At 41.7% G+C, this 25,000-nt stretch overlaps 1 protein-coding gene across 8 annotated transcripts in view; it reads left to right on the forward strand.

Moving 5' to 3' along the window:
• LOC147031265 (neuroligin-3-like) overlaps positions 1-25,000 on the forward strand; it is a 374,881-nt gene that overhangs the window by 35,347 nt on the left and 314,534 nt on the right. For all 8 annotated transcript variants that reach the window (XM_085860631.1, XM_085860583.1, XM_085860621.1 and 5 more), the window contains one exon: positions 2,585-3,334. In XM_085860631.1, the coding sequence (XP_085716757.1) occupies positions 2,905-3,334 (430 nt within the window). In that variant the 5' untranslated portion in view covers positions 2,585-2,904. The remainder of the gene's footprint in view (positions 1-2,584; positions 3,335-25,000) is intronic.

Here is a 25,000-nt window from a genome sequence, read left to right on the forward strand (position 1 = left end):
AAAAAGAAACACATCTTAAGTTTTGAATGTTCCATTTAGCCAAGCAAATGTCAATGAGAAATCGGAAGAATTTGCAGAAGTATTCCTTATTGTGGACACTTGTGATTTTGCATCTTAGGACATTAGATGGATTTGCACACACATGAGTTAACATGGAGCTTGCAAACAGAGAGAACTTTCAAACAGTGAAATTAGCATTGATTATTGGGTCTGCTCTAATGCTGAAATCACATGGCTCTGGTGGTTTAGCTCGTTTTGGTTGTTGGTTTGTTCTGGGACTGGTCACCTGGACTGTCGAGGAACTGTTCTCGTGGTGGTGTCGTTCTGATCCTGGACCCATTTTAAATTTACTCTTATAGCGCTGAGGTTGGTTCGAGTCTTCAGACTGCTCAAGTTCTGAGCCATTTGTAGTTCTATAGCTGCATCTGGCTTTTTAAACAGATTCGATTATTCTGGCTGATTTTATAGAATGCATGTCATTCCTAATACAGCGATGAGCTCGAATGGTGGTATTGAGTCTGGTTCCAGGGATGGTTCTAATCTTATGAATAGTTTTGGTCATGAGGCCGTCAGTTCTTGTCTGGGACCTATTCTATTTTTGGAGCTGATTGACAACGTTCGAGTCATTTACGTTAGTGGGGCCGTGTCTGACACCGAAGTTGAGCTAGTTTTGGGTCTGGAACAAATATTGCTACCTGGAATAGGCTCCATGTGCGACAGACTGTGCTGGGAGACGCCTCACTAGTCTGCAGAGGCTGCAAGGAGGAGTAAACGTGCACAGAATAACAACGAGCATTGCTTCATTCTCCTTGCCTTTTACTTTCCTTCTATCTGCCATTTCCCCCATAAGCTCCTCCCAAATCCTAACATTCTTCTTCTTTATGTATATATTTATATATAATGAGAATTATATATATATATATACATAATTTGTTAGGTGGACTAACAAATGGTTGTCGCATCCAACCAAGCTATTATGATAAAGAGTCACTTCATTTTACCATTACTGAGAGGTTTGTGTCAATCTAAGCTCACCTGTTCATGTTCTAATGTCTTCTTTCATGTCACAATCATCACAATGAAACTGCTTTGATTTTTACCATCTTCAATTCTCAAAATATACCAAGTCCTAAATTCATGACATGTATATATTATATGTATAATAATCATAGAAACAGTAATATATGAATGATTATTGTGCACGATTCTGTTTACCTGGTATCTGAAAAGCATCTCTCCTATGCTGTAATAGTTTGTTGTTACATCAAACGCAGACAGGGGTGAAAACGTAACCTTTGTCCACCTTCAGTTTGTCTGTTTGCGGATTAAATTTGGTTTAATGTGTGACAAGGCCGAACTCATTAGATTTTTGTGAAGATCCGCATCAAGATACGAGAATTTAAAGTGATTTTTCACCATTGAGAGATGGGGCCAAAAACGATAAATAACACGATATCTTAATAAGTTGTGGACCGATTCGGACAAAATTTAGCAAACAGGTTGGGTGTGTGACGAGGACGGATTGATTCGATTTTGTTGAAGATCCGGATCTGGATACTATAAAAAAATTTAAATTCTTCAAGTGATTCTTCACCTTTGAGAGATAGGGCCAAAAACGATATCCAGCATGATATCTCAAAACGTAGACGGATTATGTGGACGGATTATGACAAAATTCGGTGGATTACTTGGTTAAGTGACAAGAACAAGCCGATTCAATTTTGTTTCAGGTCTGGATCCAGATCCAGCGTCTCGGTGGGCCGAGGAATGCGCTCCCACTGATTGCCGTTCTCCTTTTGTTTTGTTTTTCCTTTGTATTCCTCATTCAATTGTTGTCATGCTTCAGAAGTCTTTAGCTTACAATTCTAATTTTTTTTTATCCCCAGTAACCAAATTCTACAATGATACAGTTCTCATTTCAGCAGCACAATGAATCTCCAAGTACACAGATGTCGTTCCCCAGTTCCCCATCTTTAATGTATAACCTCCTCCCATCAATTACTTTGGCTTCTTGGCTCCTCTTACTTTTTGGCCAATTCAAGATGCAAGAACATAATAGAAGTTTTCTCTCTGTTTGCTTCATTGGAATGTCATCCACATTAATCCCACCCACTTGGTTTCCAACTTTCTTCATACAATCAACCCCACATCTAAAACTCCACATGGATGCCCTCTGTTGTTTCTTTTGGTCTTTATATCTGTTCTCATGTCCAATTATCTTTGTTTGTATGTGTGTATACATTTTGCTTGACAGATTACTTAAATTGCCTTTTGTTGTTCTGTAATAGGCTGAGAAGATCAGTCGATTATAAACAGTGCTAAACGATTGGTGGCTGAAGTCTCTTTAAGACGTGACATGCAGCTTTGATCAAAACATTCACATGCTAAGTCCGAAAACTACAAGCAGCCCCTGGGCTGTACATTCCATGTCAAACCTGACATGGAAGATAGATTACCAAATTTTCACATTGGATTAATAAATAATGCATTTGAAGAGCTACAAATTCAGAAGATTGTTGCATATATGAGTATGAAAATATTTTCCCGACATAAATGGTCATTTTATGTCTGCTCTTCCCATCAGGACTTGAAAAGATGCTTCAGCCTCCTGCTATCCTCCTTTGAAGAGCCTCAAGTTTTCAAGCTCTTCAACACACATGAACTATAGTTGATTGCTCCAGGAAAGTAAACCTCACCTGACATTTGCTCAGATCAGCTGTCCAATCGTCTCGGCGAGTGTAGCCTGAGTTTGAAAAATAATTCAGAGATGATAAGAAGAGTGAATGAATGGGTTCCAATGAACATCCAGCCGTTGTGTTCACCTTGATTCCAATGATCATCAGCTCTTGTGCTCACCGTGGCTTACTGGCTGTCTTGGCCACCAGGCCTTATTCTAATTAAGCAATGATAGTGACCGTCAGCTTACTTGCTGTGGTGCTTGTGGCATTTGCGTCACTCTCTTTGACAATGGCTTCAACTCGTGGAAGTGATATTCTGCACCCTGTGGTGCAAACGAACTATGGCAAGCTTCAGGGTGTGCGTATTTCTCTTGGCAATGAGATTTTAGGTCCCGTGGACCAATTCCTGGGTGTTCCTTATGCAGCACCTCCCATTCATGAGCGACGGTTTCAGCCTCCCGAGGCTCCTACACCCTGGTCGCACACGCGAAATGCTTCAGCTTTTGCACCTGTTTGCCCCCAGAATGTGAAAGGTGTCCTATTGAAGGTCATGCTCCCCGTGTGGTTCAACGCCAATCTGGATGCAGCATCAGCTTACGTGCGTGACCAGAGTGAAGACTGTCTCTACCTCAACGTATATGTGCCCACAGAGGATGGTGAGTGCTGGAAAAAAAATAGTATAAAGCCCTACAGTATGATGTTGAACAGAAATACATAAGGTCATGCAACTTTAGCCTTGCCATGGAAAGAAAATGCTGAACTAATGTGAACTATTTAGCTGCTGAAGTTTTCTGAAGTTAGTGGATAAATATTATTTTTGTTTCCAGTTTTTTTTTCTTCCTTGCAATCTGTTTCCTCATCACCAATATTGCTGGTCCAGGACATAAGCTAGTGAACCTACGTCCCTCATGGGGGACAATAGCAGGGGTGGTTGGAACGTATCCAGTAAGGCAATTTTTCTTCAAATGGAACTAAGCAGAATAGTACAAATGGAATCTCACATATTCTTCTGAAAGAAGCTCCAAAAGTTGGTGTGAGGATTGGGAGACAGCGTGGGGGGTGGGGGGGAGGGGTAGAGGGGTGCTGGAAGGAGGTTGCTGCATGTTGCAATATTCATCATTCCATTCCACCAACTCCCTTCCCTCTCCTTTTCCAGTACACCCCACCTCCCCCCATTTAATTTAGAGATATATGAAACCTGGTGCACACTGTCTTGCTTAGTCCCATTTGTAGATTGTAATATGGTACTGGGCTCATAATATTGGACTTTAGACTTAAATTCTGGATAAAATGTTTGATCGATCGTAGCTTTGAATTCCCACACTCGTTATTTCAAAATATTTCGAGATTCTACCCCCTGTGAAGCCAACTTTGGTAGTGTAATTTTTGAAAAATAATTTTTCCAATTGTTAGGTTTGTACCTTAAGTGGTGAACAATGACCTCAATTGAACATTCAACCGTTCCCAGTCATCATGTCAAGGTGGAAATGATAATATGTTGAAAGCACACAATTTTCTAAGGTTTTCGTCAAGTTTCAATGTTTCCAAATAGATTGGAATCAACAATAATTTTGCGATGGAGAGGAAAAAAATTGAGAAGGGGTGGAGTGCGAGCGGAGAGGCGTGGGTTGCGAGAGTTGGTAAAGGAATCTCGGACCAAGTCAGACAGTGCAAAACTGTAATTGACCTGATAATTCCTCCAATCGTCTGAACCTAATTTATTCGTGTCGATGAAACAATGAACAACCCTGTGTCCTGAGAAAATGGTCTCAATGAGCTACCTACCTGCTTGGCTTTCCATGTATACCTGCTAATCAGGTGCCAGTTACATGGCAAAGCTTGTCAACCTCCTTTCATCACTCATCACACAATACCTGCTATTTTATTCCACAACTGCCTTTAACATCAACTTCTTCTCTTCAATTTCCCATTGATGGGACAGCACACTTACACCATATGCTGTCTCTGAGCAGTACAGTTCGCTGTAGATCTTCTTGTCAATGCCCATCTATTGTACATTGGCACTTTATTATAGACGAATCGAGGAGTGTGACAGGGCCCACACAATGGCAGATGTTGTGGGAACAACCCAATTCCATCGAAACACAATATAATATATAATTTGTCAACGTTCAAACAGTTGATTCGCAAGCTGATAGATGTGGAGAAAGGTTGGTTGAATAAGACCATAAAGTACCAAGACTAATAGAACAGGTAACAAACAAACATTCAGACAGATGTACAGTGCTAGTCGGACATCACCTTGAAAGCTTGTTAAAAATTAAAACGAACAGGACTGAATGGAGTTCGAGAGGTGGTTTCACATGTGGAAGAAGATGAGCAATGAGAGGCTGAAGATGCACGGACTGATTTCACTTGTAAATAGAGGTTTTGAGGAAGTTGGCCATTAGTGGTTAAAAGAAGTGCATTGTTGGCTTTGATAAAAGAAAGCTATCAATCTGCCAAACTCTCCGCAATTAGTAAGTTGCAGAACCTGTGTCTGCAATAAAGTGAGGGATCTCTACAGAGAGCATAGGCCTTATACTTTGCAAACCTCAGCGATTTGTCATGCCACAGGGAGTAGATTCAAGGCACGAGTGAGCAGTGTTGGAACTACCCTCAAGCATTTCCGCCAACATTGAGGAAAAAAAGATGTCATGAAATCCGTCTGAATGTAACAGGATATTGCCATGGAATAAACACGATGAAGTTGGACTAAAGATCATCTCAGAAATATTGGGTCTTCTAAAGTGCTATGAGGCTGAGCCGTTGTTGTATGACGTGACGCTGCTCATGGCACGCTCTATAGGGGAACAATCGGAGCTCACACTTGCTCTCTTTGGAGTCTGTTTGAATTGCTTGCTTGTGAATGAAAGAATACGTTCTTACAAAATCAATTAGTGCCAGATGAGACAAAGGAACACCTCTTTTAGGGGGAAAGCACACTGCATGACTGTGCAAGAGCTTTGTATGTCATCACCGGCTGAAAATGAATTGAGGATTTTCACAGAGGAGAAGATTCCTGGTTTATGGCTGATAATGGTGACTTAGATGAGGTTTTAGATCTCCTCTTGATAGTGTGCAACAGTCATTATTGTTGAAATACGTTTTATAGCAGACAGAGACAGAGACAGAGACAGAGAGACTAAAAAAAAAATCTTTCAGGTCATCACTCAGCAGAGTGCACACCTCCCCCAGGTGAGAAGTTTACGTTTTTTATCCCACTGATAGGCGGTATCGTGCTCACAGAAAGACAAATAAACAGACAAACAGGGGTGAAAACATAACCTCCGTTTCACCTGAGGTGACGGACGTAAATTAAACAAAAGGTGAGGGTACTTCGGAATACCACCTGTCAGGGGAAAATTGGTGGATACTATCAAGAGCAATGGCTCGAAGAAAGTAAACTAAAATAAATAACCCAGGTAATCATCGACGGACTCCCACCTTCATATTTTTCATTAGTTTTCATTTCTCTTCGATATTTTATTGATTTTTCTTTTTTTCTTTTTTCAATTGTATTTCCCTACTTTCTGTTCTTTCTCCATTTCCCTTACATCACTTTACGTCCATTGGTGCTCATTGTTGGCTCCTGGATCAAGCCATCCAGAATGGACAAGACATTTGTGCTTTACAGCTGAACATAAAGGCATGACATTTGCCTAATGAATAAGCTTCCGAGTATAAAATGCACAAAATATCCATATCTCCAAGTTGTGCCTCGCATTTGAATGAGGTCACATCACTCAACGTAGCGTTGCCCTTGGAAAACCATGCTTGCTATGTTCTTGAGACGCTAACAAATTGTTTTACACAATGGCTGTCTGTGTTTGAATCTGCATCAGCCACAAATTTTAAAAGCATGATACTTGACCGACTGCAGGTTTCCTTATACTAGTCTTACCCAAACGTACTCTCACATATGTGTCAAACGGAAAGGTCATGTTCGGTATATTCCTTTTCTTTGTGTTTTGGACCAAAACCATGATTTGAGTCTTTATTGATTTGCTTCTTTGCACCTTTTTATGTGATTGTTTATTATATTCCGAAGTATGTGAGATTTTTTTAAATTCTTTTTTTAATGTAGAACATTGTGATAAATTTGTGGCAAACCGTACAGACAGCCGAAAAGTGGAATTGTAAAGGTAGTACTTGAGACATGGTGTCTCACGATTCTACTGCATTGCATATACTGTACCTGGTCATTTGTCAGAAATAGAATATTTCATTTTGCATAGACAGGAAACTGCCTGAATTGACTGATTTTGATGGAATGATAAATGTTCAATGGCTGCTCTCCTGAACAAGCCACAAACTCCTTGTTGCATGGAATGTATGCATGGCCCTCTGCACAGTCATCATTCTCATCCGCGTACAATCAAAAACCACCTTCATCTCAAAACCATATTCACCCCAACCTCTGGACCAACTTCGTATCCGTGTCGCATCGAAATTTTCGCCACTTCGATGTAATGTCAACATCACCATAGTTACCTCCATAACACCATGTGGTATCCAAATTTATACCATGCCCACATCACCTCCTCCGTACCGCCCCTCCATACACATGAAATTTCCATTCGCATCACTTCCTTCTCTCTGGTTCATCCACATCCACAACATTGCTGCATTACCACTTACACATTGCCAACATATAAACCACCGCACACAAATTCACATTACGACACGACAACACAACGTGCTCCTCTACTCTTTGTTCATTCTTACACCTTACATGTTGTCATATTCATGCTTACCCACTTTTGTCTCATTATCACTTTAGAAATGCCACATTTACATTCATCCTGCCGCTAAAATACACACCAACTCTACTCCACGTCCTTCTCCGCACAAACACACCATCTCGACGTTTTATGTAACCGGCACATTTACACTTTTGTAGTCACACAACCAAACCCGCCGTGCTTCCTTTTCACACTCCTTCAAGACTATAGCCGAATAATTTAATTCTACACTTATACACAGAAGTCGTGTAATTAACATTGCACTTGTCACAGCAAAGAAACTTCACAAAGCATTGCTCTTGACGTATTTAATCAATGCACGGTCCAAACTCACCAGGATGTCTCGAGGAGCTCTCAGCACAAATTGCAAATAAATCTGGAACAAAGCTTCTCCGATGTATGAGTTGCAATCAAAGTAATGCCCATCTCCGGTACATGAATTCAAGTGTTTCACAACTTCGTCTCGTGGAAAGAATACTGCATCCTCTATGCATGTTTGCATACAGCTTGCTTTTGGATGGAAACAATATAAATGATCAGGATATCAAGGAGGGCACATAAATACAAGATGACTGTAATGCAGTCAGTCGCTTATAATTCCCAAACTGTACCGGATATGTTAATGGAATCGCATGTTAGTGGGATCAATATTTTTTTTTGAACAACTGGGAATGGGAAATTCATTGAAAGAGTGTGCATATTTTGCCACGAGGTGGCGACACACTTGTATGAAATGACCTCTGATACAAGCTTACAGAGATGGTTTATGTGTATGTTTGTCTGTGGAGATACCGAACAACAGATATTCGCATCAATCCTTTGGCTGTTATATCATAACTGGACTGAAGCTCTTTAAAATTTTTTTAAAAAGACAGGGGTGATACCCCTTGGCGCTCACCTGGTAGAATAATGATGCTGAGGAAGAAATCGACGTGGCACGGAATCAGCCAAATGTTCCAATGAACCAATGTTATAGCAAATACCTATTTTGGGAGCAACCCCCCCCCCCCCACCACCCTTGTAAACCCCCTTAAACACCGAATTTTTAAAACAGCGTGAACAGACTTTGGTCCATCACGGGTGATGAAGGTTCTGGTCAAGTTTATCGGAATTGCATGTGTTGTTTCTAAAAGGAAAGCAAATACCTATTTTGGGGGGCAACCCCCGCATATACCCCCTTCGGGCCCAATTTTTTTATACCATAAACAAACTTCGGTACATACCGGGTGATGAAGGTTGTGGTCAAGTTTCATTGAAATAGTGTGTGTAGTTTTCGAGAAGACGTTGCAAGTGTTTGTGGACTGACGGACTGACGACGTGCCATCCCATAAACTCCCCAGAACTGCATTCCAGGTGAGCTGAAATTGTGTGGTCATTTCAGGTTAGCAAAATCTACATACTCTCCAAATGCATTCCCCATTACCTGCCATATATTCACAAATAATTCCAATAGCAATTATTTCACAGTTTGGGAGCTCGAAGCAACTAAATGCAATATATATACAGTAATCCAGGTATAATGAGCATCTGGCACAAGAAATGCAGGAACAAACAAACAACAATTTTACTGACCAGTTATGACGTAATGGCCAATTAACACCTTGGTATAATAAACACAAAAATAATAAAATAAAACGTAATCTGCCAAATGAGCACGGAGGAATGAATCATTCACATCCCACCATGTCAGCACAAAATTAAATAATTATCTGTCATAATCAAATAACTGACCAAATACAGCACTGGAGTATCAGGAGGAACCCAAAAAGACAAAGATGGAATCATCAGGAGGAACCTGGAGAGGATTCGGGTTTCGGATGCTACTCCTCTCCCCTCAAACCCATCCAGCTTCCATGTAGAATTTCCATCCTGTGGAAGGAACCTTCATCATCCAAACAGACAGCTAAAGTTTCACAACTTGGTCTGTCTGTCTGTCTGTCTCTCTCTCTCTCTCTCTCTCTCTGTCTGTCTGTCTCTCTCTGTCTCTCTCTGTCTCTGTCTCTGGAATAAACATCAGTTGCAGTGCACCTGTATTCATTCATCTGTATCAATAATGCCTTGTTTCACACAGGCACAATTTGTTGATGCCTCTTGTTTAAAGACTGCCATAGATGTTTTGTGACTCCTGGTTTGATTTATGAACAAGTGTCTAAATCCGAGAACAAGAAGCATAGCCATACAAATTAGATTGCAAAGGTACACGAGCCTCCACCCGACGTTAACGTAGAGAGGATGTACCGGCTGGCAGCACAAGCGTGATCACAGTTCACTTATTTAAGGTGGACTTCACTTGACTGTGTTGAACACTTTCCAACATTAACATGCAATGTTCACTGAACTGGCTCTTTTTTTTTTAACGAAGAAAACGACCACCAAGACATTCCTGATTTAGAATGGGAAGTCTCTGTGGGTTTTTAACTCACTCAATGAGCACCTATCGCTGTTACTCCAAACCAACGCTGCAAGCAAAGATAAGCTCAAGTCCATTGTTATTGGTTGGTTTCTGTTGGTTGACGAAAAAGATAGGATGATTTGCTAACGAGTCTCCATGGAGGTACATTTGAGGATGTGGATCGTCCCAGCGTTGAATGACGTCGTCGAGTTAGATAACCAGTTCTTTATTTACCACGTCATGTCACTTTTGCCAGACCATGTCAACAAACAAGAAGACAATAGCAGCCTGCATTTCAGTGGAACAGGATACTGTCCGGTACAAATACCACACAAGGAAGCTCCAGTTTCCAATCGAAGAGCAAATTATTCCACCAAAATCAATGTGCTGCTTGTGTGCGTGAAGGAAGTAAAAACCAATGAGGTCCCTTAACACCATCGGCAGATAAATTGGTGAACAGGGATGAGTGGTATATGGTGTCACAAGCCCAAGAAGTGGAGAGTCAGATTGCTTTGAACTCTTATTTGAGATTCGGGGCTCACAAGTATTGTTGTGACGACAGGATAAGCATGTCGAGAGTGGCGTGGCCAGAATGGAAACTGAATTGTTGTTTTGATATTAAAGAAATAGACAAGAGATGGGCCTTGAGTTCAATGTTGGGAAGGCCCGTTTAGTCATCCCATCTGAACCAATGACTCATGATGCAGGGAACTTGTGTTAAAATCGCATCAACCACTGTTTCTGTTTATGTTTATAAAATCGCATCAACTACTTTGTCCATTTTGTTACCTCCAACACGGAAGGTGAAGGAGGTTCTGTTTTCACCCCTTTCTGTCTGTTTCTCTGTCTATTTGTTTGTCTGTGTGCAGTATATCTCAAAATGTTGTTGACGGATTCGGATGAAACTTGGTGGACACATTGGGTCTGCGACAAGGAAGAATTGATTCAATTTTGGTGAAGATCCGGATACGGATCTGATAATTTTTTAAGTGATTCTCTACCCTTGAGAGATCGGGCCAAAAACGATATAGGAGTGTATAGCATTGGACCCGATATGTTCTCATGGACCAGGCATTACGTGGTGGAGGTATGCGCTCCACCGAGTGGCCTTCCAGTTTACAAATGTCCCTGTAATTTATGTTAAAGTACACCGATATCAACGAATGCTTTGTTCTACGTATGATTTATGTGCAAGGTCCTCCAGAAGACTGAGACAAATGTCAGAATCCACAGAAACATGCATTGAGTTGTCCTCATAATGGGAAGAAGGCGGACAAGCCTGTAATTGAGGTTGTCTGTATTTGTGCCGTTTTTGTGAATTTGTATGATGTTTGTGTTGTTTTCCTCATCTTGAGAAAAATCACACAGTGAAAGACCTTCAATAGAGCATAGAGAGAAGAAATGCTAGAGTAGTTGCAGAGGACATGAATTCAAACCCAAACCATCATCGTTACTAGCTGAGTAAGTATCAAAGATTACCACCAACTCTTCAACCGATCCATATGATAAATCAACGTAATCTTGGGTGGAGTTTGTAAGGAGGACAGGGGTATTAAGAGGAAGGGATTGGGAACCTCACAGCACATGGTTGTGAGTAGCATCATTGGTTGAGGGTGCAGTTGTGTCACTGGTACAATGCCCTCTGTAGGTTAGAGCAGGAATTTGGAATTTGGCCACGATCCTGGCGATAGCTCATCTACTCTTTGTGAAGGACACTGTGGGATCATGTCAACTAACTAATGCTGGCAGCCGGGATTCCCAGTTGAACGACCAACCGAGGGACGGCACACACAATGATGCCTCACTCTCCCTGCGAGACACCAGGATCATGGTTTGTCGTTGGGCTGAGATTCAAACCCAGGCCAGATGGCTCAGAGGCGAGTGCGCATACCTCTCGGCCAACCTGCTTGCACTGGGTCATGTTCCAAGTTAACCGTTTCCACCTGGTTTCGAAAGATGAGCAGTTTCCGAGAGGTTTGATCTCAGGCAGGTGTGATGCTGAACTCTCACTCACTTTAGGACAGACAGTTGTTGCAATTCTTGGTGAAGGGCTTTGGATTGCCTTCTTTGGGATTGGCTTCCCAGGTGGAATACAAGAGCTATGGTACTTTCTTGCAATTTCCAGATCACACTCGGTGTGCTCAAGTCTAGATGTTGGGCAAGCTGGAAACGTAAGCAATACGTTCATGAAAAAGAGTGACAAGACCTTTGAGGAAGAAATTATAGGTGATATTAATGTTGGCACCTACACAGACAATACACCAGTCTTGACAAGATAGAGGTATCTGAAAGCCCATCCGATTTGCTTTGCTAACTGGGAAATACAGTACTTTATCAAGTTAAGTGACAGTTTGCATCAGTGGACAATTTGAATGATCAGTTTTATCAACTGAGGGTTGACAAAGGAATGCTAACTGCCAATTTGGAGGTAAAGAAGCTAATCCTTTGGGCATTGACCCTTCATTGGAATTAACGTTTTGTTTCACATCCTCTTTTCCTCTGATGAAGGGTGAACACCTTAAACGAACGCTAGATTCATATTGGTTGATTTGTCTTTGTCAACTTTGAATTGATGAAACCTGCTGTGCTTTGTTAACTGCCAGGAATTTTGCCACCGAAATTGCTTTCTGAAGACAACCAGCAAGAATGTGGTCTTCAAGGCGGAGTACCCCAAGGCAGTGTTCTAAGCCCCATATTATTCCTAATCTTCATCAATTATCACACTTGAAAAATCCTCTTTACCTCTTTGTTGATGACTCCACTCTCTGCCATAACATGTCTCATCCTTCTGACAGGCAGCAGCCTCTTCCCTCTCCTCAGACCTTGACAAAATCACAAAGTAGTCAAACATAATTTTTCCGATAATTATCGATATTGTTCACTCTTTCCATTCTCCCCAAACCATCATCGTAACCTGCATCTGTCCATCTCCGTATACTTTTTCCCTCCATACTGCTGTTGTTGTTTCCCCTTTCTCCTGCCTTTCCCTTTGTTATATTGTGTCATTATTTGTTCTGTCATTGCTCTTCCACGAGCCGAGATCATGTTAAAAATAAATAAATAAATAAAAACAATGCCCCGACATTTGCTGACCCTGACATTCACGGCATTTTTCACAAACGTATCCCCCGCGAGTAGCAGGGTCCGACTGTGTGTGTGTGTGTGTGTGTGTGTGTGTGTGTGTGTGTGTGTGTGTGTGTGTGTGTGTGTGTGTGTGTGTGTGTGTGTGTGTGTGTGTGTGTGTGTGTGTGTGTGTGTGTGTGTGTGTGTGTGTGTGTGTGTGTGTGTACGTACACTTAACACATCCCACACTCCTCCAGCCGAACCTGCTACATAAGGCAACCCAAGAAGGCCTACACAAGGTAAGCGCTTTTGCTGTTTCAAACCCACCCAGAGTTCCTCCACAACTATAATGACATTCACACATCGTACACACATGAGAATCCCACAGCTATACTCCCCTCAGCTGCCGGACCGGTTTCATCGCTTATTGGCGAATCTTCAGCGACAGCACAGGAAGCAATGCATGCCAATGAGGCTCCCAAGCATGTACTACGAGCAAACGTCAAAAGCTTCTTCTCGAGGAGTGTGGGAGGTGTTAATTATTTATATAATCCTAGCCACCTGGGTTTAGTTGATTAGGTGAGAGCTGATTGGCAATTCCCTCCATTCGCAGGTGAGAGATGTGGGTGGGTTTTTAATGTTTAACTGTATATATATATATCTATCGCTATACCGGGCGTAGTGGCGCGCGCCTGTAATCCGGCGACTCGGAGGCTTGGGTTGGAGGATCGCTTGAAGACGGGGGCTCTGCACAGGGCAGGGTGTAGAGCAGCCCGGAATCATGGCGAAACCCAAATCCTGATCCCTGTGTCGTAAGAGGCGACCAGGGTTGCGTCAGGAAGGGCATCCGGCGTAAAACCTGTGCCAAATCAGTATGCGGATCATAACGGATGATCTGCTGTGGCGACCCCTCATGGGAGCAGCCGAAAGATGAACATATATATCTATCGCTCTCTCTCTGTCCTCCCCCTCTCTCTTCACCCGCCTCCACCTCTCTCTTCACCACTCCTCCCTCTCTCTCACCACTCCTCCCCCTCTCTCTCACCACTCCTCCCCCTCTCTCTCACCACTCCTCCCCCTCTCTCTCACCACTCCTCCCCCTCTCTCTCATCACTCCTCCCCCTCTCTCTCATCACTCCTCCCCCTCTCTCTCATCACTCCTCCCCTCTCTCTCATCACTCCTCCCCCTCTCTCTCATCACTCCTCCCCTCTCTCTCATCACTCCTCCCCTCTCTCTCACCACTCCTCCCCCTCTCTCCCCCTGCACCCCACTCCTTCATCTCTCCCCTACTCTCTCTCTCTATCCTCTCTCCCCCACTCTCTCCTCCCCCTCCCTTTTCTCCTCCCCCTCTCTCCTCTCCCCCCTCATTCCCACTCTCTCCTCCTCACTCTCCATTCCTCTATCCTCTCCTCCTCCCCCCACTCTATCCCCCAACCCTCTCCCCCTTCCCTTGTTCTTCGGGTTGATGTCAAACTTGCTGAGGAACATCCAAAAACTCAAACTCAATCATGTGTCGAGTAAATTGTACTGATTCTCCGTCACGTTGCCTGCTTGTCTTGGCTGTGGTGACTGATGCCCGGTACTGCATTTAGCTTCAAACACAAAACAGTGTGCTTTCTTTTTAAAACTTTAATTTTCCCCAGATTTCTTTTTATTTTATTTAGAACGCCTTGAGGGACCTTTAAAAATGCAAACACATGTCGAATAGACCTTATGAATAAGCAATCCCCCAAGGAGACATGTCCGAATGCCACACATATTCCAAAAATGCTATTGACTCGTAGTGATTAAAAATGCCATTTGTTTTTTTTAATCTAAAAGCATTAAACATTGTGCGCTGCCTCTCCCTATTCCATATCTAGGTGAATATGATGTCATTGCCGGGTGCTGAAGGCAGGTGCCCGTTGACGTGCGAAGAAAGGGCGTACTCAGTTTTCACTCCATTTGTTTGTTTGGGTACTTTCTCAGCCATCCTTTGAGCTAAGAAGCTGAAATTTGGCCACAATAGTGAACAAGTGCTTTGGCAAAACATTTAAAAAAATTTTTATGAATCAATTTATTGATTAATTACTTAATTATTAACGATTTATTAATTATTTATTTATTTTATTTCTCATCTCGGCAATATCTCAGGCACCTTTTGAGCTCGGAAACTGACATTTGGACACGACAGTGAACAAGTGATTTGGCTCTAAAGGGTTTTTTTGATTTATTGATTCATCAATTAATCGATTAATTATTCATTTTTCGATTAAATAATTTTCAAAAAGTTACAGATTCGGATGAAACGGTGGTGGTTTAGGCATGCTATTCGCTAATTCATTAAGAAATTTAATATTTTACGATTATTATTTATTTGTTTTAATTACGCAGTGAATCAATCAATTATTAAACGCTGCTCCCTCTCGATTCCGTCTGTATGTGCTGCACGGCAGCATCGCCGGGTGCCTTCGGCGCCTGGCTGTGTTGGATGCTGGAGGATATGTTATTTATTTATTTTGCATGGAGACTGTGTACTTTGAATGTTGCTCTACTTGTTAGTTTTTATTATTATTGTTTTTTTATTCGGGATTTGTTTTTTGTCAAGTCTTAAATTATGTCAACAACTGTGAAAAATGATATCACAAGTCAAATTAGAGTTAAGAATAAATCGTTGGAGAGCCTGAAAGGGTATAGCTTTGGTAATAATAACAGATAAAGCAATTTGGAGGTAAAATTATCAAAAGTCATTGAAGTTTCTCGGGATTCTTTTTCGTCAAGTATTTCAATAAAAAATGCGTTTTTCGCTAAAAACACCAATATTCGTCTGATTTTTCTCACCATTTGCTGCAACTGAGTCTTAAACCATCTCATGACTATGAAAAATGAAATGAGCTATCAAATTTGAGGTTAGGTAAAGCTGTGAGATAGTCGGGAAGCACGAGCCTTCCAAAAGAGGCTTATTTGCTCTCAGACTTATACAGAGGAAACAAAATGGTGGCAATTTGCTACCCTCACTCTTATAATTTCCCTTCCTCCTCTCCTCTCCCTGCCCTCACTTTTATACTTTCCATCCCTCCTCTCCCTTTCACTGCTTCTCCTACCCTCACTCTTATAATTTCCCTTCCTCCTCTCCTCTCCCTGCCCTCACTTTTATACTTTCCATCCCTCCTCTCCCTCTCACTGCTTCTCCTACCCTCGCTCTTCTCTTTCCCATCCCTCCTCTCACTACTCCTCTACCCTCACTCTTCTACCACTACTCCCCGACCCTCACTCTTCTACTTCCCCTCCCTCCACTCCCTCTTTCACTACTTCTCCTACCCTTGCTCTTCATCTTCCACTCCCTCCTCTCCCACTACTCCCCATACCCTCACTCTTCTACTCCCTCCATCCTCACTCTTCTACGTCCCCTCCCACCTTTCCCTCTCTCACTAACCCCCCCTATCGTCCTCTCACTATTTCCCCTACCCTTGCTCTTCTACTTCCCCTCCCTCCTCACTACTTCCCTTCCCTCCTCTCACTATTCCCCCTCACTCACTCTTCTAATTCCTCTCTCTCTCTCTTTCATCCTACCCTCGCCCTTCTACTTCCCCTCCCTCCTCCCCTTCTCTTCTCTCCCCCTCACCATTCTCCCCCCCCCCTCTCCCCACATCGTGTGTGACTCGATGCATTCAAAACGGCGATGTGAAAACGCCATTTTTGTGTAAAAACGCCAATATTTGTCCTATTTTCTCACCTTTTGCTGAAACTGAAACTTGAACCATCTTATCGACTCCAAAAAATGAAGTCAGAAGCTGAACTAGAGTGAAGATATGGCCGTGAGGGAGTCTGAATGGACTCACTTAAAATGCATTTTTGTCTGAAAATGCAAATTTTCTTCCATATTTTTTTTTTGCATCTGAAACTTACACAATCTTAGCGACTACAAAAAATGAAATCAGATATGGAATTGGAGTTAAGATAAAACTGTGAGTGTGTAAGAAAGTACGAACCTTACAAAAGAGGCTCCACGGAGCAAACAAAATGGTGGCGATCCTATTTTGAAACCCCTTCCTGAATGTGGGAAGTCCCACCCTGAACTGAGAAGCCCCTCCCCAAACAGACAGACAGACTGGCGCAGATTATATATAAGATAACATACACACAGTGGCGTACACAAGTCTGAGTCAATCCAATAGCCAATTTAACAAGAGCGCGAATTGCTTTGCAATACATGTCCCCACCGGTCCCAATTGTTCTTAATGTTCTTATGCCTTGATTTGTGCAGTGTATAATGGCGCGTTTGGTGCCAAAAATAATTATTAAAAAACCCGATGTTCATACATGAATCAAAAACATGTGTATGGCTTATGGGCATATATACTATATCGTGGTTACAGACCTGGGCTCATTCCAATTGCACTGAGCCATGGACTAACACCCAGACTTAAGTAACTCTGAAACATCCTAAAACTCAACCTTGTTCTGTAACTTATCGTAATAAAGCTATGTACCAAGTTTCAGTTGAATATGTTGAAGGGTATGGGAAAAAATATTCTGAAAAAACATGATAGGTGGGATGGACGGACAGATGGACAGACAGAGAGCAAACCTATAGTCCCCTCCGGTGAAACCAGAAGGGGATTAATACATTAAGTGTGATAACAAAATAAATCGTTATCATAGGAAACCAAAAGCAGTTTCTAGGGATTTCCATGAACTCTTAAAGATATACTAACACTTCTTATAACAGCAAAAATCAATTCTGTCTTTGTATATTCAATAATCAGTGACCCTCTTTTTCCTTGAAAACTGCCTCAACACTATTTGGCATCAATTATATTATTTTATGGATCATGCTTGAGTCAATTGTTTCCCCAAGAGATTTGTAATGTAATCCAGAGCATAATCAGACTGCTCTCAAAATTTTAGCTCTCTCAAATGTATAAGCCCTTCATTTATTGTGTTCAGACAATGTTTCAGTCAATAATAACTGAAATAAATGTAATAATATGAGTAAATATTTTCAATGTCATAAATAAATTGCAGTTTTAAATCGTGGTTTGAGAAAGCTTGGCATTGATTTCGGAGGACTCAGACATTTGTACCCAGGTGCATGTATCGTGTCATCAGACCCCGCTATTCGTGGGCCCCGCGCATTCGTAGTGGGACGTTGGGCTTTCAGGTGAAATGGACTTTTGTTGGAGTTAGCTGAAGCACCAGCAAAGGATGTTGGGTTTTCAGGTGAAATGAAATGTTGGTAGAGCTAACTGAAGCACCAGCAAGTGTTGGCTTTGATATGGTGAAAGAATGAGGACTCTTCTTTTTAATCCCATTCCTATCGAGCTGTAGTTCCAAGTTTTCTTTATTTCTGTCTTTGTCATTTTTTTGCAGAGATAGGGTTTCCAGAATAAGTTTGTTTGGAATAGCAACCGTTACATCAATCTCAGTGAAATTGATTTTACTGTACTTAGGACCAAATTACACGAACACACACACACACACACACACACACACACACACACACACACACACACACACACACACACACACACACACACACACACACACACACACACACACACACACACACACACACACACACACACACACACACACACACACACACACTCACACACACGTTGTGATAATGTTTGATAAATCACTCTATGATCAGGTGACTTGTCACATAAACACCAACATGTTACCTTGAGTTTAGTGAGACTGAAGATGAGCACCATAACAAATTTGGTGAGTGACATTAACGACATGTCCCTTGAGTTTCATTTGATGAGGCTATGGTGGACGACCTAAATACCGAAAGGGCCAGGCATTATTCTACCCGTTCATTGACCATTATCAAATTTTAATAACATCGAAGTTATAATAAACTTTTATGTTATGAGATACTCCTGAGGATGTTGTGGGGGGTGGGGGGGGTCTCTTGTTGCAGCACAGGATATAGTGTGGTTGTAGTCAATGTTTCTGTGGTCAAGTTGTTGATGACAGCAGGAGTTTGAGGTGCAGTGTGTTATATGCACTTTCTTTTGGAAGCAGTGGAAGTATTCCTCCTCTTTATTGTAGCGACTCCACATTAACACACCGGGACAAAGTTTGAAGGCCGAGTTTCTTGTGATTTTATGTCAATTCCTCTCGACTTCACATTATACATGTGTCGAGTTTGAATGATGGTTGAGTAATTCAGGAGGAACTGAGAGCAGAAACTTGCCATTCCGAGCACTCCTCAGACTTCGCTGGGAGTTTTCAAATGCTGGCTCACCGGGTCGCAATGACTTTATTCGGATCAGTCAATACTCCCTTGGAAGAAACTACATGCCCATGTATGTCAAGTGTGCTTTCATTGAATTCACACTTGCTCAATTCAAGATGAAGCCTTTCTTGCAGAACCATATTTAAAACATGCTATCATAAAGGTGTGCCTGAGTGGATCCATATACAACGATGGCTTCACTGAAACTCCTTACATCAGGGATGCCCTGAAATGTCTTTATTGTATTACATCCTGGAATATCTCACCAGCAGATGACACACCAAATATGAGGCATTTGTATTGTCATCAACCTTTGTGTGTTGAAAATGCATTCATAGATCCACTGTCAGGGTGTAATTGAAGTTGATGATAGCCTGCTCTCAGATCCAGTTTTGAGAACACTCATGTACCATTCAAGTCACAGATTATGTCATCAATCAACTCAATATCATTGTTTGTTGTGATTGGTTTCAGAATCTCAGCTCCAAAGATGCCGAGTGGTGGCAGATTGCTACAACAGTTTTTGGTGGAATTTCAGACTGCTAGAGTTGTCTCGATGTTAGAATCCAGGAATGAAATAAACACGTCGACGTGGCTAATTGTAAGGTCAATCAACTCTGTGGCTTTACTCCAGCTGAAAGGTAATTGTTGAAGTATCTCATAACGTGAAGTATTTGCCAGGCCCTCTTTGTCGAGGAACATACTGGGAATTTCAACTTGTTAACATTCAACATCATGTTCTGCATCATTGATGAGTTTCATATTTATTTCAGATTTGCAAACAACAAAGCATCTGTAATTTCGGTGTGACACAATGTGGGTACAGATAATTTTTCAGCGATAGGTCATTTATGGAAACCAAAATACAGAATTGCTCCAAGGATGCTGACATGAGGGATGTCAAATTCCAAAGATGAAGAATGAGAGATAATGGCCGCCACTTGAGAGGACCCTGAGTGACATCGGTAAACAGACAATGGTGTGAGCATAGCTGGGTGCTTGGCAATTTTGAGGGATGGGGGGGGAGGGGTGGAGAGAGATTAATTATAGTGTTAAAAGGTACAGCCAGTAAGGAAGATGAATGAATTAGGAATGTAATGGGAGAGATAGATTTCTATGACACAAATATTATCTGCATATATATGTTACATCGATCAGTGGTACTAAACTGAAGCCCTCAGATTGATATAATACTAAACTTACCCGAAGACACAGAGAAACGCAAGTCGAGAACTCCTCCCCTCATCCTTACCTCCTCCCAAACCCCCACTTCCCCCTCTCCTCCTCGCTCCCACCCCCACCCCCTTTGAAGAGTGTATAGTGATGTTTGGTGAGGCATAGCTCTCCCCACCCCCCCTTCCTCACTCTTCTCCCCCTTCCTAGCTCTCCCTTCCTCACCCCTCCTCTCTCCCCCACTCCTCCTCCCTCTTCTCTCTCCCTCCCCCCTCCCTCCTCTATCCTTCCCCTCCCTCCTTTCTCTCTCCCCTCCTTATTACTCCTTCCCTTTGTATTCCCATCAGTGAAGTGACAGATTGTACAGTATTTGCTAGTTCTCCATGTAAATGTGTATTGTGTAGCACCACCAAGTGATGTTGACAGAGAGTATTACAATTTCCTTTTTAACCTGGGTAACACTGAGGTTAAAGCACTCTTCCCACAGGTAAATTTGTCCTCCTTCTCTTCTCCCCCTCCCCCTTCCACTAAAAACAGAGGGGCCTGTCAAAGCCTGTCATCGTGTTTGAGACATCTCAAGCGGGAAGGGACATTGGGATGAACGGTGGGCAAAGGGGGGAGGGGCGGTACATGAGGATGAGGATGGGGAGAGGGTGTGGGAAGAGGTTAAAGTACTCCATGCACGGGTAAATTTGCCTTCCTTTCCTTCTTCTCGCCAAAAATGTTTGGCAAACAGGACGACCAACTGGTCCCTCAGTGAAGAGACGGGTCGGCTCCGCTCGTTATAAAATAGGGATAAATTGTGATGAAGAGGGGATCCCATAAAACACATCCTCTACGGCTATGAATAACTGAATCCCACCCAAAGACGCAGCAATTTAAACATTCAGGCAAATAAAATCGTTCAACGTTCATTCTGGATACAGATGGCACTTTTAATGGAATTAATATTTACATTTTGCGCCAATATGTTTCTCAGATTAACTTCATCCTTATACACCCCAATTTAAATTGACTTAACGTTGAAACACAAAGAATATTGGGGTGGAGGGGGCAGAGACCTTCCAGCTTCATGGGTGGCTATATTCATCACCACTCTTGTGGCTAAATAGGCTCGAAATCAATCCAGACTGGAGTGAGGATGACAAGGAAACAAAAGTAGCAGGATAGGAGCAAAGGAAGATATTTTGGTTCATACATTGGGTAAAGCAGTGTTGAGAGGATGATTGCTAGTTCAACAACCAGCCTGTCATGTTGCATAATGCCACAGTATGCTTCATACCTTCAATAGTCAGCTGAAGCTGAAGTTGATTCCAGCCAAGTTCCAGATCTCCATCGAAAACAGTTGGTGTACAGGAGGGCCCTGCGAATCTAAGACGAGGCCAATTAAATAGGTTCACATGTGGAGTTGCATTACAACAGCCAGTGGAACTCGGCATCATTCAGAGCCACAATCTCTGAGGACCTGGTGGAAATTTGGTGCTGCCTGAACCATATAAGCTTGCTGAAGAATTATGAAGATCTGCACCACTTGCTCACTTGTGAAGACAGTGCAAGTACTGTGATCATCTTTGAACCCATCAACAATTCCATCTCAGGTCAACTTGCATCTCCTATTTCTGGTCTCAGAGCACAGATTGATTCAAACTTGCAGCCAACTTCATCAAGAAGTGTTCACACAGGTGTTTGCTATGGTAGTCCTGCATTAAACAGTCCTCGGCCTTTTTGCTCAGTTAACCAGTTTCATTGGTATGCCCCACTACAAAATTCTCTACAACCGGACAGCAAAGGGTCGAACGATCAGCCTAGTGGTGTCATCAAACCAAAAGGAGCATCGATAGACTCTACCAAAACAAAACGGACCATGATCAACATTTACCAATCACCCGAGAACTTATTTGACATTTGAAACGTACTTCATTACCTACTAACAGGCACACCCACCCTTTTAAAATCCTCCCTGTATACATTAGCAGCCAAAAAGTCAAGACCAATTATATAGGAGTTATACAGTTCTGCTACCCAAATTTCCAGTTAAAATGGCTTCTTCCCAAGACCAAGCTGAATTTGTTCACTTTGCACAATCGGTACAGTCACTCCACCGGCCAATGTCAAACAATGACCTTGAGGGGAAGAAATCCGTTTTCATCCTACCTCATTCCCATTTGGGACTTGTGAGCGCACTATTGTGACATTTGCTTTTGCATACATAACTACACGACACACGTCCAGCTCCACTTCACAAGTTGTGGCCAAATTCCCGAGCTGCCATTACATCGGGCGGGATGCGGGTGCCCATCCTTCCTCTGAATCACCCACCCTTTCTCTCATTCCTTTCTCTCAATCCTTTTGGCAAAATTGCCAACCACGGCCTGCTTTTTAGCAATTTCATTACTCATGCAAACTATCTTTAACGAAGTGGATGCCTAAACTCCCTGCATGCCAACTATTTAATGGCATTTTGGCCGTCATACAGCTCATCAAAACCCTGGTGGAGCAAATTGCCTCAACTCCCAAGGTGTCTCCTTTTCCTTTGCCACAACACCTCACTTTTTTCACATTTACCTTCAGGTACATGCACTGAATCTCGATGCACACTTTAACTTTGCACACCATCTTCATTGTAAGCCTTCTGCATTTTCTCATGAAACATCTAAAACTACAACTGGATTTATGTTGCAACAGTGTGAAATTGCTTTGAAGCCATACAAGATAAATAAGATATTGTTCCGCATAAATAAATATTTTGTACATGGTAATAATGAATAAAAGCCAAATTTTTATTTTTTTGCCATATTGAATAATGTGAGCTGATTTTATAGCCTGTCATAAACAGGCACTTAGGCCTTGGCCGTATTCATGTTACCTCCATATTCATTCACACCACTGTATATCTACACTGACTTGACTCTTTCATTGCCTTATTAAACTTATCTCCACATCCACAGTGTTTACTTCACCGTACCATGCCCATCTCAACGCCATCTTTATCACCAAGACTGCCTTTAGATTCATGGCACCTCCATCTGCATCACCACTGCCTTTTATACGCTCTTCACTGCATTTCACAACAGCTTCCTGTGCTTGTAAACACTACACATCCTTGCTTATCAAACCCAACTTCCTTCTTTTGATTTATTTTCCTTTCTTCCTTCTCAACATGTTAAAGTATGTTTCTTATGCATTTTCTTGTGACTCACTTCATTGCTCTCTGATCAACTTGCATGCTTACCATTTTACTCGATGTTTTCCATTCCCATCTTTTTCTTATCATGCTTGCTAATCTACCATGACATTTTTGCCTTTATGGAACAACTGCTTTGCATCGTGCTTGCTCACGCTTCACCCCCACCCTGCCATTGACCAGCAGGACTTATGTTATTGCGTAGCGTTTCGTTGGTTTTTGCAGTCAAAAGGATCTCCAAGGAGTGCGCACGAAAGCCTGGCAAGAAAATTTGTAGAAAAGCAGGTAGGTACAGAGGGCTGGTCAGGGTCTCACTATCTGCAGAAGGGAAAAAAAATCAAGACCCTCATCAACATTTATTTTCTTTGTCTTCAATGTCCATTTTCTGTGCAATTCCTCTCTTTTCATACTTTCCCACTTCCCCTTGTTGTTTTCAGTTTTTTGGGATGGACCCAGGTTACCTGCATTAATATGGGTATTTTTCTTTCTCTTGCATCTTGCAGAAATTGGTCTTGCAAGCTTGAATTGACTGCTTTACCATTGTTAGTGATTGCAAGTCACTAAACTGTACATACAAACAGAATTATCAAATGTTTAGGCTGAAAAGCTTCATATTTAGCCTGAACCCACCTATTAATAAAGGTTGTACATGTGTTTGTGTGTGTATATATATATATATATATATATATATATATATATATATATATATATATATATATATATATACATATATATATATATATATATATATATATATATATATATATATATATATATATATATATATATATATATATATATATATATATATATATATATATATATATATATATATATATATATAATACTGCTTTATTCGAAAACCTTGCAGTTATTGTGCAAAGGTTCAGGTTTGGATTCTCATATCTTATTTTAATGTACAGGGTGTTCAAAAAAAAGTTTGGTATGAGAGAAAATTTGATTCCATATCCAAACTCGGAGAGAGATTTCATAAATGTAACGTAATTAACAATATAAAGTTCTGTATGAACATGGTTCAATGATCTCAGGAGTTCTCGCTGATGCATCCAAAATGACTGCCAATCGTAGGACTTTAAGTTAAGGTTTAGTGCAGTTCCCTCCTTCCTTAACTTCTTCATCCATTTATGCATTGTATGCTTCGGCGGGACTTCTCTGCAGTTGAAATTGGTTTTTAACTTTCTTTGAGTTTCATTAAATGACCGAATGTAGATTTCCACCGAAAACGTCTTTTGTTTTGCTGTCCAGGGCAAGCTCATCTTTCATGTCAGGGGAATAATCTTCGTCTGTTGTTATCTACACTTTCTCAGCTATCCATACCTGCAACATGAAACACAAGTTAGTAAAAATGAAGTTGTAGGATAATAAATGAGGAGGGGTGGGGTCAACTTTTTTTTGACCACCCTGTATCTTCCATCTCTGCACCCTTATATTCCCACCTTCATTCCAAGTCGTTTCACCTGTTGCAATTCCATTTGTTTTCTCACATTAATATAATCACACATTGAGGATACTCA

Source organism: Eptatretus burgeri, chromosome 2, assembly GCF_056783735.1.
Source record: "Eptatretus burgeri isolate ZD-2024b chromosome 2, Ebu_testis_v1, whole genome shotgun sequence".
In the NCBI taxonomy this organism is placed as follows: domain Eukaryota; kingdom Metazoa; phylum Chordata; class Myxini; order Myxiniformes; family Myxinidae; genus Eptatretus; species Eptatretus burgeri.